This window comes from Equus asinus, chromosome 2 (assembly GCF_041296235.1).
Source record: "Equus asinus isolate D_3611 breed Donkey chromosome 2, EquAss-T2T_v2, whole genome shotgun sequence".
NCBI lineage: Eukaryota > Metazoa > Chordata > Mammalia > Perissodactyla > Equidae > Equus > Equus asinus.
Window position 1 is genome coordinate 83,487,784 of NC_091791.1, and position 18,908 is coordinate 83,506,691.

The 18,908-nt window shown below is 47.0% G+C and overlaps 1 protein-coding gene across 2 annotated transcripts in view; it reads right to left on the bottom strand.

The window, feature by feature from the left end:
• SLC35F3 (solute carrier family 35 member F3) overlaps window positions 1–18,908 on the bottom strand; it is a 376,143-nt gene that overhangs the window by 104,407 nt on the left and 252,828 nt on the right. The window contains exon 1 of one of the 2 annotated variants that reach the window (XM_044758803.2): window positions 13,258–13,638. The exons of the other annotated variant lie outside the window; for it this stretch is intronic. Within the exon in view, the coding sequence (XP_044614738.1) occupies window positions 13,258–13,333 (76 nt within the window). The 5' untranslated portion in view covers window positions 13,334–13,638. Of the gene's footprint in view, window positions 1–13,257; window positions 13,639–18,908 lie in introns of those variants that run through there. 2 annotated transcript variants of the gene reach the window in all.

Here is an 18,908-nt window from a genome sequence, read left to right on the forward strand (position 1 = left end):
AAAGTCCACAAAGAAATAAAATGCAGTTTCAAAGTACCAACTTCCCACTTAAGAATGGACTCTGGAGGAGGTTGAATAAATTTAGGCTTACAGCATGTTTTTTCATTTAGTTTTTCATTATGGAAAATAAAGTTTTAAGACTTAAAGAATTAAGTGGTGACTGATGCTGTGTAGCTGTTACAATGAAAGAGAAAAATCACCAAATTATGTAACATTGTATTGTTAAAATGCTCCTATAGATTTATACTAAAGAGGTTATTCTCTAACTTTGTAACTTCTCTGGATCACTTACTAAGGGAATATTAATAATACACAAGCAAAATAAAGGCATTCAAAACTAAAATCTACACTATTATTTAAAAGGAAGATAGAATAATGTCTCCCAAAGCATAATGCAGTTAACAAGCATTACAGGAAAAAAGGATTCCGTGATCAGAAAAGTTTGGAAAGCGCTAGGTAGATCAGAGACAGGTTCCTTTGCTGTAGGAATATTCAGGGCTAATGGCGACTCCGAATTTCCAAAAAGCAGCTATAGAATGAGTGCTTCCCATATTATTTAAATGTCACTCCTGTGGTAGGGCTGGTGTCCCTTGGAACACACTTTAGGAAACACTGGAATGTAGACCCATAAAGAATCGTAAATATCCAAACCTAATTCATTGCAAACTTTCCATTTCACTGTACTGAGCCTCTTATGATAATAATCACTTATCAATTTCATTACCTCTCTCATTCCTAATACTTCTGTTAAACTCGATTGACCTCACATAACCTAAAAATATTCCCTACAAATACTTTATTAAAGTACTGAATAGCATAAATAAAAAGCAATCGATACTAATCTTAACACTCAGAGATATTACTGTTGACATTTTTTGGCATTTTCCCCGTTTTTTTTTTTGGTCTTTGCACCACACACGCACATGCACGCTTACACAAGAAAAGTGCGATCACATTCTATTTCCATCCAGCATTCATTTAACCTAATGCATAACAGCATAGACTTTATAAACCTCACAGGGCTGCTACCTACAGCATGACATATCCTAGGAGCATTTCAGTTGGCTAGGAAATTGCCATAAGGCATCTGCCCTGTGCCAAGAGCTTTGGGCGGTCAATAAATAAATAAAAAACATGATTACTCTTCTTCAGGAATTTACAGTCTACCTAAGAGTGATAAAATGTACCTATGAAAGAATTACAGAACAATCACGTGCAAAATGGAGAGATTTTGATGGTTAACAGAAATTCTGAAGGGATGGCAGCCAGAGTGGGCTGTGATAATCGTGAAAAGAATCAGAGAAGGCGGAAGCTTGGCCTGGGCCTTGAAGATAGAGAAGCAAAGTTCAGGGTCAGGAACACACGTGGTCTGCTGAGGGGCAGTGAGTAAGATGGTAAGATCTAGACCCTCTGCTGTGTTGCCCCCCTGCAACGCCCGATCTTGCTTTGGTCAGACACGGAGCAGGTCAGACGTTCAGCCAGGTTGGCTGAAGTGACTGGAGCAAGTTTGGATGTTAACCCTTCTTTATTTAGGAAGTACGTGCCCAACGTCCATACAAACAGATAAAATTAGTTAAAGAGTAAGTATGGAGTGACATAAGAAATCTGAGTAGCAGATGCATGTATTCTCCACTATCTGAAATGCTGCAAATATGACCCTCTCTACACACCATTCTCAGGGTCATTTTCAATGAACTGGTCCAATTTATACTCAGATTTCAGAGGGAAGGAATTACAATGAGGGGGCTAGTATCCCTTCTCAAAAGCCTCTTGAATCTTCAAGTGCAGGAAACTTTTGTTTACTTTCCCTCCCTTCCGAAATTGCAAGTCACGCGATTCCTCTGTCTGATTTCACTCCTTCATTACAGCTGAAAGAGGCAGTGCAGACCGCCTCAAAGAAATCAATGCGGAATCACCCTCACGCTGTTTCCTATCCCAGCTCCTCTGACGAGTATTACATGGCTAGAAATACTATTTATGTCACCCTTGCCCTCTCACTCTCCAACACACTCTCTCTGCTAACAACTACTCTATGATCTTGTACCTTCCATTCTAACCTTGTGCTTTAGCCAACAGTTCTGGGAGCAAAGCACAGCAGATTACATACTCTGGCTCAATGGTTGTGCTGACAGATGCTGTAATTGTCGAGTCAAGCGTCTCCCTTTGGCTGTGTTGTCTTAAATGCTCTGTTTACGCCATTTAATTCACTCAGAAGCTCCGGGGGACGGGAGGGCTCTTTCCCGTTCTGTAGTCTGAGTTGCTTCCATTGAGCATTTTGGAGAAAGTTGTGTGTATGTGTGTGTATAGGGGGAGTGTTCTCATGTACACATATGTACTCCATGGCATTGAGAGATGGAACCATCTCACCGTGTGTGTGTGTGAATTTCCATCCTGAGCTCTGTCTCAGAGCCAGGCAATTCAAACCATGCATCAGTCTTCCCACTTGCAGAATCAAGCTTGATGCCTGTCTCCTACCAGGGATTTCTAGAACATTCCCACTCTGTGGTCAAGCAGAGCACTACCTAGAAGCAGTGTCTGCTCAGCAGAAGGAAACTCTAGGTCATAATGGGTGAGGTGGAGGTTTAGCTGACAACTTATTCTGGGACCAAGGCAAGTCTTTTGTCTTGTGAACTGTCCACTGCTTTCCCCTAAAAAAATGATGAATTGAGGGCTTTTTATGTTTATGTAGTGAAAATCATTTCTACAATAAGAAAGCAAGAAAAATTGGAAAATCATTCACTCCCAACTTAAAGTTCCCATAAAATGGCTCTTCCAAACTTCCAAGAGAACACAAATGTTTCTTTTTTGAGGTCCCCTGAGAACAGGTGGACCCTCGTTGACTCTCTCTTGAAAAAGTTTTGCACTTAGAAAGTTCCCAAGTCATGTCTTAGGGGTAAAGGACCCAGAGGTGGGATTAAAGACCAACTATTGGCTGGTATGGCCCCAGCCTCTCAAGAGCAAAGGAGATATCATTGCAGAGAGGATGGGAGGAGACTCCTGTCAATGACATCTCCATCAACAAGATCTATACAGTTAATTTTTTATAGTTTTTTTGAGGCATCATTTTCATAAACATAAAATTCACCTATTTTAGGAGTACAATTCATGACTTTTCGTAAATTTACAGAACTGTGAAACCATCACCACTATCCAGTCTTAGAACAGTTCCATCACCTCAAAATGAGTCCTCATGCCCATTTGCAGTCACTCTCCATTTCTACCCAACTCCGGGTTAAAAATCTGTTTTCTATCTCTACAGATTTGCCTACTCTGGATATCTGATCTCTCTCATTTAGCACAACGTCTTTGACGTTCCTCCATGTTGCAGCATGCGTCATTAGCTCATTCTTTTTATGGCCAGGTTGTATTCCATTGTATGGCTACTGCTTATTTTGTTATCCACTCATCAGTTGGTGGACATGTGTATTGATTCTAGTTTTGGGTTACGGTGAACAATGCTGCTATGAACAATCACATATAAATCTTTGTGTGGATATATTTCCATTTCTCTTGGGGGGACTAGCTAGGTTTTAAGCTACTCATCCAACAACATTTACTGACACCTACTGTGGGGCACAAGGCAGACACGCCCTTCCCTGAAGAGCTTGCTTAGTCCACGTGGCAGAGCTTAGAGCACCTGCATCTTAGAGGGTTCAGTGGCTCTAACTCCACCAAACAGGACACAGTTGAGAGCTGTTCTGGGAATGAAACCCCCTCCCCCTTTTTTCCTGACAGGGAAAGAGGGCCTGATGAACGATTTCCCATTTATCGATCACTGATGCATATACCACTTCAGGGCCTGGCAAGTACAATTCATCTCCCAAAAATCTAGTCGGGTTCTGTTTATCTCATCTACTCATTAAACACTTTCCCAGTGAATTTATGTGCGATTGTTTTTTTTTAAGCAGTGGTTTGGAGGAAAGGCAAGAAGAAGCTGTCACATGTTTAAGGCCACCACAGGCCCTGGAGTTCCCAAAGCAATCTTCATTTCACATATCCTGACCCATTATGCCCACCTGCATGGGCCAGACCATCTGTTTGGATTCTTGGACTTGGGGTCAGAAAATACTCCCACTGTTCACACATGACCAAGGCCCCAGCCACACTCCTGACTAGCACTGGTCTCAGGAAAGAACATAATCCACAGATAATTAAAGTTGGATGCTGACCCTGAGTAAAGGAGAAGGAGAGGGTACAGGGAAGTAAAGGGACAAATGACAGTCAAACACCCCATGTCTATGTCTATGCGCTCTGCCAGGAGATTTTATATATCTTTTTTAACCTGTCATAATGCTGGTGGTCAGTGTGACTATTCTTGTTTTGCAGACTGGACAGCGGAGGCTCTGGGAGTTACTCCCACAAGGTCACAGATTAGTGACTAGCTGAGATGCAGTTCCAAGCATCTCTCTGACTCCAAAGCATCAACAGGAATGGAGAGCATCCTTGTTCTTCCTTTTGAAAGTCAATTAGGGTCATAGTGCTAAACACCCCAGTCGGAAACGCTGATCACTAAGAGAGACTTGAGGTTTCCAGAGGATAGACCTTGTGTTTAAATTTGGAAAAGCCTGAGTGTGTATGGAACTCTGAATCAAGACTCACCATCCTGAAATGAGGGCTGTTATGACTGAATGTTTGTGAACCCCTGAAATTCATATGCCAAAGCTGTAACCCCCAGTGTGGCTCTATTTGCAGATGGAGTCTCTAAGAAACTAATTAAAATTAGGTCACAAGATTGGGGCCCTGATCTGATAGGGTTGGCAGCCTTATAAGAAGAGATGGCAGAAAGCTCATTCTCTCACTCTCTCTGTGTGCATACACAAAGGAAAGGCCATGTGAGGACGTAGCCAGGTGGTGGCCGTCTACAAGCCCAGAAGAGAGTCCTCACCAGAAACCAAATTTGCTAACATCTCGGTCTTGGACTTCCAGCCTCCAGAAAGTGAGAAAATAAATGTCTGTTGTTTAAGTCACCCGGTCGGAGCAGTGTGTAACCTGAGAGTGTTACAGTGGAGAGTGTACTGTGGCTGTGAAGGTATGAGGTAGGGCCTGAGAGCCGCCGCTATGCAGGACATGGTGACAAGTTGTGGATAAGAGTATTTATTCTGATGACCGTTTAGGGGAAGAAACAACTGCACTGCATGACTAGATTAGAAATATTAGGTACTGTCCCCTATTTGTTTGCCTCCTGTGAATTGCTTAAGCCTTGGTTGTGAGGTGATTCTCAGAGGCTGCGTGTAGAGACAGGAGAAAACATGGCGGCAGCAAAGTCATTTTCAAAAACCAAAATTCTTTCCCTGGTGTGGAGACAGAATTGGGAGGTGAATGAAAGCTGCTTTTTTCGGAGCGGAGTGGGGTGGTAGGAGGCTTCTCCGAGGTCCCCCTGAAGCTCCACCCGGCAGCAGTATGAGAGCTGCCCTGGATCGCTTCAATCTGGGCCACTTACTCCACCATCTCTGAATAGATGTCTGTATTGGCTTTTCCACCCGACTCCACATTTCTTTAGAGGGCCCCACGTAACTCCCAAATTTCCAAAGAACACCACCTCATGCAGTGGATTTAAGACAGTCCTGGAACGTACACAGCCTAAGGCAAACATGACTTGTCAGAAAATGACTGGATATGGGTAAGCTCTACCTAATGCCATTTGTGCTTTGGGGGATGGAAGAGTCATGTCTGCGTTGGGAGGGAGCAAGAACCGTGTTTCAATACGTGCTGTGAAAACATTTGAGCTGGAGGGGATCAGTTTTAATCTGCGTGCCCTGCTAGCCCCGGCCTGTGCAGCCTCCTGGAATCTCACCATTTTCATGGCTGGGCACATCGCACCTCTGTATACACAGCGGGTGCTCACTGTTGCAGATCTGGTGATATTTTGGTGCTGCTAATGACCCCCACACAAACAGACAGAAGGGCAGATTCCTCTTTTCTGATGTTTTTCCTTGTCAGATGGTTCCTTCAACTTTTATGTGGACTGGAGCTCAGGCTGTTGGAGCTCAGAGGACAGACAGGGTTTTTCCAGAGGGCAGATTATAAGTGGGGCCGGCCCCTCCAGGCAGCTGGTGCCTCTGCGGGTGCCCCGGAGCCTTCTCCCCTGGAGGGGAGCAGGAAAACAGGGCAGTATTTTAACTGATGGCATGGGCCATTACACAATTTACCTTGAAGAACAAAGCACAGTTTTCTAAAATAGACTGCCATTCTCAGCAGAGTCGTTCATCTGTAAGGCAGGACTGCGTTTGCTCAGTCAAGGACCTATGTGGGGTCAGCCTAAGACCTTAAATGAGTCCTCTCAGGCTTCATCTCCTCCCTGAGGGCAAGCCTTCTGCACCAGTTGAGGGTGACATGGCTGAGCTAATCCCAGGCTGGGAGTAAGGATCTTCTATGAAAAGACCTGGGTCAGCTCCAGGCAAAGTTTGGAAGCTGCACACCTTCTCTCTGAGGTCTTTCTATACCTCTATTTGCACCACCTCAACATCTGGGCATCTTGTCTTGAGTCCAGCGGTTTCTTGTTGCTGAAGATTCACAGAGCAAGCTGTCCTCACGTAGCTGGGCTGTCCTCCCTCTGCTCAAATCCCAAATCCCACCCCTGAAAGTGATGTGTTTGCTTAACTCCCCCTGCCTGCCCACTGACACACAGAGGCCACATTTCTTATTTGTCCTGGAGCTCATTCCTTCAGAGCTCTGCTCTCTGACTATAGCTAGTGAAGGGTTTTAATCAGATAAACCAATCTCTGCTAATGAGTAAGCTACTTAATAGACTCACACAACGTTTCTGCTGAAAAAGCCTATGGAAGATCTATCCCAATCCCCTTTCTTTTCAAAAAAGAGAAGCCCAGGCTCCAAGATGTGAGGAGACATGTCCAATATATTCATCAGCTAGTGGGGGAGCAGGAAATGAGAGCTGAGTGTCCTGACCCCACCCAGTGTTCTTCCCTGTACCTGCTTTCCCCAAGTTACATGACGTCTTAACCAGTGAAAACGTATCACACTCCAAAAAGGCTTTTAAGAATTACATCCCTTCTTGGCTCTCCCAATATAGCTATTCTGAACCCTCTCCCACCTCTGCAAGCCTTCCATCCCCGTCCATCATTTTCAGCAGACGATTCCACTTCCTACTTACAAAGATCAAACTCACCAGCTCAGGTCCTGGGCTTCCCTCCCACGCTCTCCACATTTCTCCAGGTCTTTGCCCATCATCTCTTCCCCAGCTCCTTTCAAGGCTCCCCACCCCTTCTCTCGTCTGTGCTTCCCTCCCATACCCCCCGCCTCCCCCGGGCCATTGCTGCATCAATCCCCTTTCTCTTGGGGCAACCTCAGACCTGTCCTGGAACCAGCCTCCTTCCGCTGCTTTACAGACATGCCTGGCTCTCAAAATCTCTCCCCTTCCCCCTAAAGACAGCATAACTTCTCTTACCTCTCTCCCTGCCAAACACCTTAACCGAGTGTCCTGCTCTTGCTCTTCTCCTCCTTCATCAAACACTCACCCTTGCAAAGTGGCTCACAGAGCAGCACCCACTTAAAACTCTACCAAACCACCCCTCTGGCTGTATCTGATGCCACATCACATTCCTTCTTTCCTTGGTTTCTTCCTGTCGTTTCCGTGATGCCATATGATCTGGGTCCTCTGTTTTAGCCGTTCCAGCTTCTCTTCTGCCTTGCCTGTCTCCCAAATGTACCTGGCCACTGGGTTTCTGGCCTGTCCATTTGTTCCCACGGAGCCATCTCCCTTTCCCTTGGTTTGTCACTCAGCCCTCACCACCTTTTTCCCCACCACTTGTCTGCTGCACACCTGCACTTGAAGGCACTGCCAAGGCCTCATACTCAGCTTGTCTGGATTTGACTTCCCCATCCCTCCCTCACAGATGCGTTTCCCCTCCTGCCACTGCAGTGACTGCGAAGGGAATGGCCATTCCCTGAGCTGTTCAGGCTTAAACTTCAGAGCTGTCTTTGAGGTTCCCTTTCCAGCCCTTCTACTTATACTCTGTCACCACGATCTGTCGATTCCTCCACTGTCCTGTCCCTGTCCTTGCCATGGCTGGCATAGTGGTTAGGATATGGGCACACCATGCAGCAGGTGTCTCACAGAATGAATGCCCCAGTCGCCCTGTACTCGCTTCCTCACCTGTATGGTGGGAATAATGCCAGGAGCCACTGCACAGGGATGTTTGAGCACAGAACCAGGCAACCCAGGTCAGGGGCTCATGGCAAGACCAGAGCAAATGTTCCCAGCACACTGAGTACCATGAGCTCATGCCCGGCCTGTGGCGATCACTGCCCAACATGGCTCCCTGTCTCCAGAGGATACTTCCAGATGTTTCTCGAATTTTTTTCACTGTGACCTTCAGCACACACACATACATGCACATGCACACACTGAAATAAAGGCATCACAGATCAACCTTGATGCTTATTGGATGTATACACTTTGGTACTTTTTGAGTCCATCCTAATTTCTTTATTAAAGAATATTTATTGTGGTTGATGAACTAGATTTCCTGACCCATTTGGAACACCACAGCTATAGAAGACCGGCTTATTTATTCAGACCTAGATGGCGTCTTTCTCCTCTTCCATGGCGCCCCAGTTCTGCCTGTTTCAGTCCTCTCTCCTAAGCCCAGCATTCAGGAGGCCTCCACGTTTGCCCATGGTCAGCCTTAACCTCCACACTTCCCTTCTCCTCTCCCTTCTTTAGACAACTTAAACTCCTGCCCCAGTAAACCACTTGCAAATCTACCCTTTCCTAACTCTGCACCTTTGACTATGGGGCTGCCTTTGCCAGGAACGCCATGTTCTCACCTCCCACTTGTGACAGCAGAGGGCAGAGGGACACCCTCTATCATGGCATCCTGATCATGCTTCCAGGAAGACCAAGGCCAATGAACATGCAGTCATCCCCTGGAGTTTGGAGACAAGACAGATTCTGAGGCCACATCCATGCTCAGCAGGAAAGAGTCTCTTGTCAGATTATACCATCTTGGCAAAGCGGGAGGTAATGGTGGCAAGAGTGCTGCTTAGTGACCATCTGCGTCCCAGCAGAAGTGAGCTCGCCTCCACTGAAACACACCCTTTATTTTACACTCCTTTCATGGAATTTAAAAACAAAATTACATTTCGACACGTAATCATTATTGATGTGCATTTGTGACATTTTTCATTTGTTTGGAAGCTCCGTTGGGTCAAGAATTATAATTTACTCCTCTTAGCATCCCTAGTCCTATATGGTTCATTCTCTTGAACACATTAGTATGCATTTGATCAACACGTGAATGCCTTTTGTGACTGAGGTCTCAGGCCTAGGACAATGCGACCTGAGAATATTTTTGGGTGTGGGAACCCTTTGGCAGGAGACTTCTCAAGACTCCTCTCAGATTGGGCCAGCAGGGCTGGGTCTCCAAATTCATAATATTGAGCATCCCAGGACGACAGTGGTCTCCAAATTCATAATATTGAGCATCCCAGGACGACAGTCTTGTCCCATTAACAAAAACAAAGCAGCCAGACCTACACTGGGGACAGCTGAGACAGGCCGATTGCCCCGGAGCAGAAGCACTGAGAACGTCAACAGCACTGGACCCTGTGAGCCCCAAGGGGTGGGGGTCCAGACCTCCATGTCATGTTGTATGGGAGCTTTAGGGAGCAGACACGCACTGAGCACTTACAAAGTGCCAGGAGCAGATGTAATTCTCACTGCTACTCAAACAAAATGCAGTTGCGCAAAGGTTTCACAACATGTTGGAGCCAGGCAGATACGCATGTGAAGCCTGGCCCCCTTGCTTTCTAACTGTATGACCTTGCATGAACGGTTGCTCTGAGCCTCCATTTCCCCATCTGTAAACTGGGGTAACACTGCTTACTTTTCCTTTGGGAGAAACAGAGATAAGGTAGGAGTCTCCCCAAGCAAAGTGCCCGCAACAGTGGTAGGCTCATTAACAAATACTATTATTCTCATTATTAGGAGGGATGTATTGTTACCCTCATTTCCACACGAGAGAACTGATGCCCAGAGAGCTTTAACCATTAGCCAGAGTTACTTGGTTCAGCATGAGAGGTGGGCACTTCCTCCTCCTCAGGAAGGCCTCCTCCACAGGAAGCCCTCCTTCCTCCTCAGGAAGGCTTCTTTCCTCCTCAGGAAGGCCTCCTCCACAAGAAGGCTTCCTTCTTCCTCAGAAAGGCCTCCTTCCTCCACAGGAAGGCCTCCTCCGCCACAGGAGGCCTCTTCCCTCCTCAAGAAGGTCTCCTTCCACAAGAAGTCCTCTTTCCTCCTCAGGAAGGCCGCCTCCTCAGGAAGGCCCCCTCCTCAGGAAGGCCTCCTCAGATTACTTGATTGTCAGTGTCCCTGTGAAACTTTGTTCTTAGCTCTGAACCAGAGCTTACTACCTTTTACTAGATAATTTACCTATCTGTATGTTTCTTTCCCAATAGACTGGAACTTCCTTAAGAGAATGAAGCTAGTGTTATTCATTTTTGCATTTCCAGGGTCTTGCTAACTACAGAAAGGACACAGAGTAGGGTCAAATGAGGTATTTGTTGAGTAAATAAAGTCATCTTGTCCATCTTCCTGTGTTTGAATTCAACCAAGCACTGCATTTTCTATTTTGGTTTTATATGTACCACAAGCTGGTGCCTTCTTGCCTCCTTTTAGAAGACACACTCCACAAGCTAATAAATATTCCTAGCTGGCTGCGTTCCCTCACTGTAGCCTGTCTGCCATCCACACAGAAACAGCCACACTATGGGGACCACCTTGCCCTGTGCATCCAAGGCAAGCGAAATGATTCAGCCCTTCCAAAACAGGCACACGAGATGCAAATGGTTTCAAAAAATAGACTAAAAGCCAAACTGAACAAAAACACCCAGGAAAAAAACCAAGCAGAGAGAAAGAGCTCCATGTAAGCCCAGGCATAGCAAGGGCAGGTTTTATTTGGCCCTGACCTGCAGACTTTCGCTGACACACACCTAGGTATTCTATACAAAAAAGCAACTGGAGACTTTCTGGTGTCACGGGAACTCTCCAGATGCTCCTAGATGCTGTCCTCACACATGTACCCGTTTAGAGCAGCAAGAAGCTTTGCTGAAGGTGTGAGACGGTCTGTGATTGGAAGCTCGCCAGACATTTATTAAGCATCTACTGTATGCCAGATGCGTGCTGGGGATTGTCACCTACCCTCTCTCACTGCATTCCCAACAGTCTGCTGAGGTAGGTTGTTACTTTGGTTTTACAGTTGAGGAAACTGAGGCTCAGTGCTTAAGATTTATACAAGTCAAACTGCATAAGGAGATGAGGACAGTCCAATTCTCAGTTTAATACACTTCCCGTTAACCACAGTCATTTATGCGCAAATGTTGCTTAAAAATGGTTTTCTAAGGCTGTCAATGTGAACAGCAGGCTCAAAGCCCCCCGTGGCAGTAGCCCCAAGGGAACGAAGGGACTACGGTATTCCTGTTTTCATTCCTGAAGGCAAACTCCAGTCCTGGCTGGAATGGAGTCCCTGGGCCTGGCACGTCACTCACCGCCTCCCGCAGCACGGCTGAGGTCAGAGCGCCAGCCTGGCAGGCCTCACCATCCATGGCCAGCCTGACTCTGAGTGCAGCTCGGACCTGTCCTGCACAAGGGGGCTGGGGGCTGCCCGAGGGAGACACCCCGATGCTGGCAGCACAGCCAACCTGCCTCACTTAAAAGGTGACGAGGGGTGACTTGCCATGAGGACCCCGTGAGGGAGCAGACACTTCCAGTCTCCCTAAGGGAAATAAATATCCAACCCTTCCCCTCCCCAATTTGCACACACATCTGGGCAAAGTCCCTGAGAAGGCGTGGAAATGCAACGCCCCCTGGGGGAGGTAGCCCAGGCACTAAATTCACGTGTAGATGTCTGATACCAAGTCTTTCCCAAGACTGGGATGGGGGAACGAGGGAGACAGCTACACCAAGGAAAAAAGTCAACCTCCTAAAGACAGAAAATGACGAGAAATAGGTAAGTAGTTGCATGATAGTGCAAAAGGATATTCTGAAAAGCATGGGTTTGGGCAGACAGCCCCGGATTCCATTCCTGCTTCACCACCCACTAGCTGTGGGGCTTGGACAAGTCCAGCCACCCTTCTGGGCCTCACAGTTCCCATCTATAGGATGGGGGTAATGGTACCAGGATGGCTCTTGGCAGGCCGCTGTGGATGGGCTGAGTGCGGAGCACACAACTGCCCTGTTGGCCTCCGTCTTGCTCTCACTGTAACCAACAAGCACTCACAAGGGGATACAGGGTCCTCAGAAGCCATCATACAGAGGTCCCAGCTCCAGGCTGCAGTCCCAGGGGCTCAGCATAAGCTGGGCTCTCTCTCGGAGCCCATGCTCCCTGCCCTGCCTCCCCCCAGCTTGCCCTGGGCTCTGTTAGCTCAGGATAAGTGAGGGCCTGGAGCTGAAGGGGTCTACCTTCCTCTCCCCATCGGCTGGCTGTCCCTTTCCAGCCCTCACCTGGCCAACTTGATCAGCTCTAGGGAGACAGTCATTCCACCTCTGCCTCCGGGGGGTGAGGAGTTAAGGACTCGACTGGTCTATCTCTGCTCCCCTCTCCCCGACATAGGAAAGCAGGGTCCCCTTTACTCCAGCAGAGTAACAGCTGTGTCTGAGTAAGGCTCGGCTCTCCACGGAGGTTGGTGGGTTCTTTCTCATGGTCTCTGCCTCATGTCCCCTGAGTAGTGGAAAGAACATGTTTGTAGGCTGGTGGTGGCTTTTCTCACCTGCTTGCCCTGACTGTTGTCACAGAGCTGGGTACTTACTTCACTGGTGGGCTGGGGGGGTTCAGAGCCTCAGGGGCGATGTCTCAGCCTGCAGCAGCCCTCTCCTGCCTCCACCAGCTGAGCAACATTTCTGGTCTGCCTGGGAGGAGCAGGATGCTCCAAACACAGGGGGCTCGAGGGTACAGCGTGTGAGGAGGGCACTGGTTCCCGTCTGGACGACTCCCTCCTACCCAGCTAGCAAGTGCCTCAGGACGGGTGGGAAAGGAGCAGAGGCCGCCGCTGCTGCCGCCGCCAGATGTGCTGGGGGCCTCCCGGGAAGGGCTCAGCCCAGTGCTCGCGGCAGCATCGTGGGCAGCCTCGCAGCCCCGCCGCAGCTCAGGGCAGCCCGGGAGCCACCGAGTGGCCACCCGCCGCTGGCAGAGCGGCGCAGCACTGCAGGCGACGCTTCCTGGGAGCACGGAGCCCCCCGGCCAGGCAGCCCCCGCCGCGATGCAGCGCCCCCGCCTCCGGCCCCCGCCGCCCCCGGGCCGTTACCTTCCACTTTGGTGAGGGTAAGGACCGGACTGTTGCAGGCGCTGAGCGGGGCCACCCGGGCTGAGTGCTTCTTCATGATGAGCCTTCCGCCTGCAGGAGCACCGCCGCCGATCGCCTACATCCTGGGGCCGGCTGGAGCGCGCCTCTCTCGGTTCGGGGTCCTCCTCCGCGGAGGAGCGCGAGCGGTGTCGCTCAGGCCCTGCCTCCCGGGGCTGGGGCTGCCGGTGGGGCTCCTGTCGCCGAGCGGCTCACTGCGGCGGCCGCCCCTCCAAGCACATCTTCCCTGGTCGTGCAGCCACCCGCGACACGCGCGCACAGCCGCCTGCTCGGAGCTTGCTGCAAACTCCAACGTCACGTACAAGTGCACTCCCCGCTCCCACCCCGCCGGCTCACCTGCTCCGCCCCCCGCCCTGGGATGCCCAGCCCCGCAGCCCGAGTCCCCCCCTGGTCCTGGCTGAAGCCTCAGGGCTGGACAGCAGCGCTGGCCACCAACTCCCCATCTGCCCTTTAATAAGAGCAGCGCCTGGGGGGAGACCCTGAGAACTCAGCCTCAGTGTCTCCCAAGTTTAAAAAGGCAAGCGTTTGACTTTGTTTTGAGAGCTGACTCCTCCCTGCGCAAAGTCCTGAATTGTTGGATTACAGGATGAGTCAGAAAACAGTAAAGATTCCCACGGCTCGCGTTAACTTCGTTGAAGGAACCTAGGGGCGCATTATCTTGTCTGGCCCCAGTGGACAGTTCCTTTTTGGGAAGAAAATGCAAAGTCCACAGAAGCAAAGCAGCCACAAGAAAATAAAGGTTTGAGGCGATTTCTACTCCTGCTCCATCATCCCAGCCCAGAGAAGCCAGACTCCCTGGGAAGCAGAGAAAGCTTCATTTCTGCCCAGAGTTTCAGAACTCTCTGCTACAGCAGCAGGTCTGGCCATCGCCTCTGCAGGCACTGGTCTCGCTGCTCCCACTCAGACCCAGCTGTAAGCTACTGGCCAATGATGCTTGTTAAAAAGCAATGACATACCTATTGCATCATTGGCTAGGGCCATCCCTGAGTGACCACTGAGTCCCCAGCAGCGTTTATCCCATGATGGTGCATCATCAAAGGTGCCCTGCCATTGTTCTGCAGGTAGGATGCACTAGTAGCGGCCCCAGAAGTCGAAGGGCCTTATGGGCATCTCATTCACACATGCCCAGCCATCAGTTTTGGTCCCAGTCTCCATCGGGAATCTGAAGGTTCAGTGGTGATTTAAGGTGGGTTTTGTTGTTATCGTTAAGTCCTTACCCAGAGTTTCAGAACCTCCCACTCTACCTGGTTTCCTGTCTCAAAGATGATATTCTACTGTACGATGTCATTCTTGTCCCTAAGAAGAGTAACTCAGTGGAGGGGTGGAGGCAGAGCAATATGATTTTCCTAGCTTGGCACCTGCCAGCTGGTTCTGGTGATATCGACTGCATACTCCCAGGACTCTGGCAGAAGTGGTTCCTGGAAGTTACTCTTGTAGGGTTCTTGTTGTTACTTGCCCTCCTGAACAGCCATGATGAATATAATGACCCCTAGGTCTCCAAAAAGCCGGGGCTTTTCAGGGTTGCTTCCTCATTGCTATATCCAAGAAAAGGTTTTTAGGGTCTCTGCAGAGCCCTCCAGTGGAAGCCTCCACACCATATACCTCTCACAAGGAACTTGTCCCAAGACCCCTAGAGATGACACAAGTCACTAAGATGACACCATTCCCTTCTTTGTAAAAATTCAGCACAAAGAAGCTTAAAGCAAAAGAATCTCCCATTATATATTAAAGATGGCCTTTTTATCAAAACACAATGTTCCTATGTTTTGTTTCGTCAATTAACATTTATTATATCCACAATAACTAAAACAAATATCACATAACAACAGTACCCATTTTTTGAGCACTATGTGTCAAGTACTGTGAGAAGTGTTTTACATAAATCATTTCATTTTCTACTCACAAAAGTTCTGTAAGATTGCTTTTACTTTGTTTTACAGATGGGGAAATAGGCTAAGAGAGCTAAATAAAATGTCCCAGGTTATAGAGGGAGTAACTGGCTGAGCAGGCATTTAAATCCAAGCCTGAATGAATCAAAAGCCTACACTTAGAACTGTTATGCTGTTCTCTTATAAGTGTAAAATGCAAAAATTCCACATAACTATTCCAATTCAGGTGGGAGATACTAGTCAAGTAATCCATAATCTATTTGCTTTCATCTGGATGTGGCTTTGATAGATTTCATCACACTCGTGTGCCCCTTGGAGGACCTGAGCTCTGCTGGGGTCTCCCCTAGCACTTCAACATTTAGTGTATGTGCTGCTAAAGTGAACAACCTTTGCCCTTCAAATTGGCCTGTCCACACTCATCCTACTAGGTAGATCACAACAAAAGTGCCCAATAAATATTTGTCTGGTTTTTAGACATCTACTTCCTATTTATTGCAATGTTATATACAAGTCAAATAGATAATTAAATACGGCTGAATACCCTTGTCATTAGCTTCACTCATTGAATAACTGTAACCTAAACACTGATACTCCAGGACCTTTGCCATCTGAGGGTCATCACCTCCTCATGTCTGCCAACCTTTGCTTGTCAAAGAGGAGGTACTAACAGTCTTCTCAACTTCCTCCCCTTAATTTTAAGTACTGAGTGCTGTTTCCTTTCTCTATACTCAACTCCATCAGCCTTGTGTTTCCACCAAAAAACCTTACACCCCCCAAACCCCCCCCCCAGAACTTCCTTTACTACTCCTTTTTAATTCGGAGTTCCTGCTGCTCGACCCTACAAGGACTGCTACTCCCCAGTTCTCACCTGTGTTGGGAATGGGTGTGGTCGGGATGCAATTTACAAACTCACATAGATAAATTATTCTAGAAAGTTAACTGTGTTCTGGTGTGTGCACACACCAGTATTTTGAGAATTTCAACAACTGAAAACTCTATGCTGGAGTTAGGTTATAATGACCTAATGAGAGGACACCTAGAAAGTCACGCAAGCTCCCTGCTTAAAAACCCAAATCTTAAATTAAACACACACACACAAAGGTGCTAACAGTTCTTTCAATAAAGAGAGAGACATGGTCCCCGAAGTATCAATGGGAACAACTCAGGCAAGTAGTTCGGTCATTTGACCTCTGACGCCTGTTCGTCTTTGGAGGGTATTACTGTGAGCTAATAATTGAAGAATGTCATTGGGCATCTACCTGTCTTAAATTTAGCATTACAGGAATTTATCTGAAAGGGGAACTGGGGTGACTTTTCTCAGGTCATATTCATTAAGAGATCTTCCTTGTCATCTTCTAAAATTGTATGGTACAATGGTTTGCTCATCAAAGCCAAGCATTTCCTTAGCTCTATAGGAGATGGCATCTGTTCTGAGAGAAGCCTGTTCTTTGTCACTAACCCCACTCTCGTCTGCTTTTCTCTTTTCAGTGATGAGGCTGGGGAGGTGGGATATTTAATGGCAATGTGTGGCAGTCTGGTATGGTGGCCTCATAAAGAGCAGGTGGGTTTTGTGTTCTTAGGATTACAGTCCAAACATTGAAGGCAGTTCACTGAAGAGATACAGGAGTAACAAGCCTTTGATGCAGAACTTACATACCATGAGCATGAGTTTTACACGCCCTGACCTGCTCCCAGCAGCCTCCCTGCTTACCCCCCGCTTCCCACTTGCAAACCAGAGAAAAGAAGTGAAAGAGAAGTCCCAGATAAGAAAGGAGATGAAACAACCAGTTCCTCCTACCACCGAGTGGCTATATTTAAATTGCAACACACTGGTGGGGGCCCAGCTATGGCCGTTTAGGAAGAGAACAGCAGACAAGCCGGGGTGAATCATCAGGAAGGGGGTAGCTAGGTAGGACCTGGCTGATTCTTCAAATTCTGGAGGCTTACCACTTTTTTTTTCTGGTACTGGCCTCCCAGCTCTGGGCTTATATTCAGGCTTCAGTCTTTCTAAATAACTTGTGTTGCCCAAACAACCTGTTCTGGCCTTCCCAGACTGACTCATACTTCCGCCATCCATGGTGGTCACTGGCCTATTCTTTCCTCTCTTCTAGCAGGTGAATATCTATAGCCCCACTGCACTACTCCAAGAAGGGGTCCAATCCCTATGGTGGGGTCAAGGAATACGTATGATTCTCTTCAGGCCAAGAGAGCATGGAAAATGCCTTGAACAACAGCCAACAGCTTGAATTTGAGCTCCAGCCCTGTCAATAAGGGTGGCCAACCTCGAGCTGTCACTCAGCCTACTCTGGTCTCAGTTTCCTAATGTGGGCACGAGAGAGTTGGACCACATTGGCACTTTTCAAATTGTGTTTCCTAGTCTCTGTGCAAAGCAACTCTCCTTTTATCTGTTGGGATTCCATGTTAGATTTGATTTATAAAAAAGTTGTCACTGTGAAAAGAAAATTTTGAAAACCATTGATTGGATAATCTCCAAGGTTCCATTTGGCTTTAAAATTTGGTGTGTATGAAACTATCTTCCTAGATAAAGCAACTGTCCAAAGACCTTAAAAGACTCTTATCCTCCATGAATGTCTCCAGTTAGTTAAGGAGACTTGCTTCAAGAAGTTTTCTCACTTTTTTGACATAGTCAGAAATACATTTATGTTTGTCAAAATATGTAGAGTTGTATATTAAAAAGGATGAATTTTACTGCTTGTAAATTATGTATCAATTTAAAAATTGGGGAAAATACATTTTACACATACATAACTGATTTAAATATTTAATTTATTAATATTATTATATTATCTATAATATATATTATACATTATATTAATGTTAAATATTAATTTAATTAATCACACATCCTTATCCCATGTGAGCACTGCTATTCTATTCTATTCATTTTGTTCTGTTCTTTCATTGAAAAAAAAATATGCTGATTGCGATCAACTAAGTTGGTTTTATTACGATCCACTCATGGGTCATAATCCATGTGGTTTGAAAAATACAGTTAAAAATCACATCTTTGTAAGTTATGTGAAGACCTTTACTTCATCTGTTAAAATAAGTAATAAAAATTTAAAAATCCAGCTAAGAGGTTCAATAGTCAGAAAACAGACCACTTCAATTAATTCACTCTGAAATATCAACACTGTTTCATAGTCCTCCAAACTATTAAATAGCGGGAATAACAAATTATTTTTGTGGTTACCAGTGTTTAAAAATAATCACTTAAAGTAGTTCCAGGAACCAGAAATGGAGTTTTAACTAAATAAATCAGTCCGCAGCATTCAGAAGCTTTCAGAGTGGAGCAAGCAGTGGTATTTCCAACAGGAGAGAAAGTCTAATGATTGAAAGCAATTGACTCCCAGGCACTGGGCAGCTCATTCCTCTGACCTGGCAGGAATAACTGATAACCTTTTCAACAACTCCAAGTGGAAGTGCAGGGAAACAAGAACCCCTAGACACGACACTTGGTGGCCTTCCTCATCTTCACAGGTCCCTTTTTTTCCTCTGCAATGTGGATCACCAGGACAAACTCAGCCTCATGAGGCTCCCACTGGGATTTCTCCCCTTTCCCTAGGGAGAAATGTCAAGATTGGGTAACTGCAGGCAGGACTTCAAGAGGCAAGACCACTGGATGTCATGATTGAGCTTCCAGACACATCCCCTCCAGGCACCTCTATGAGTGCTCCATGATGA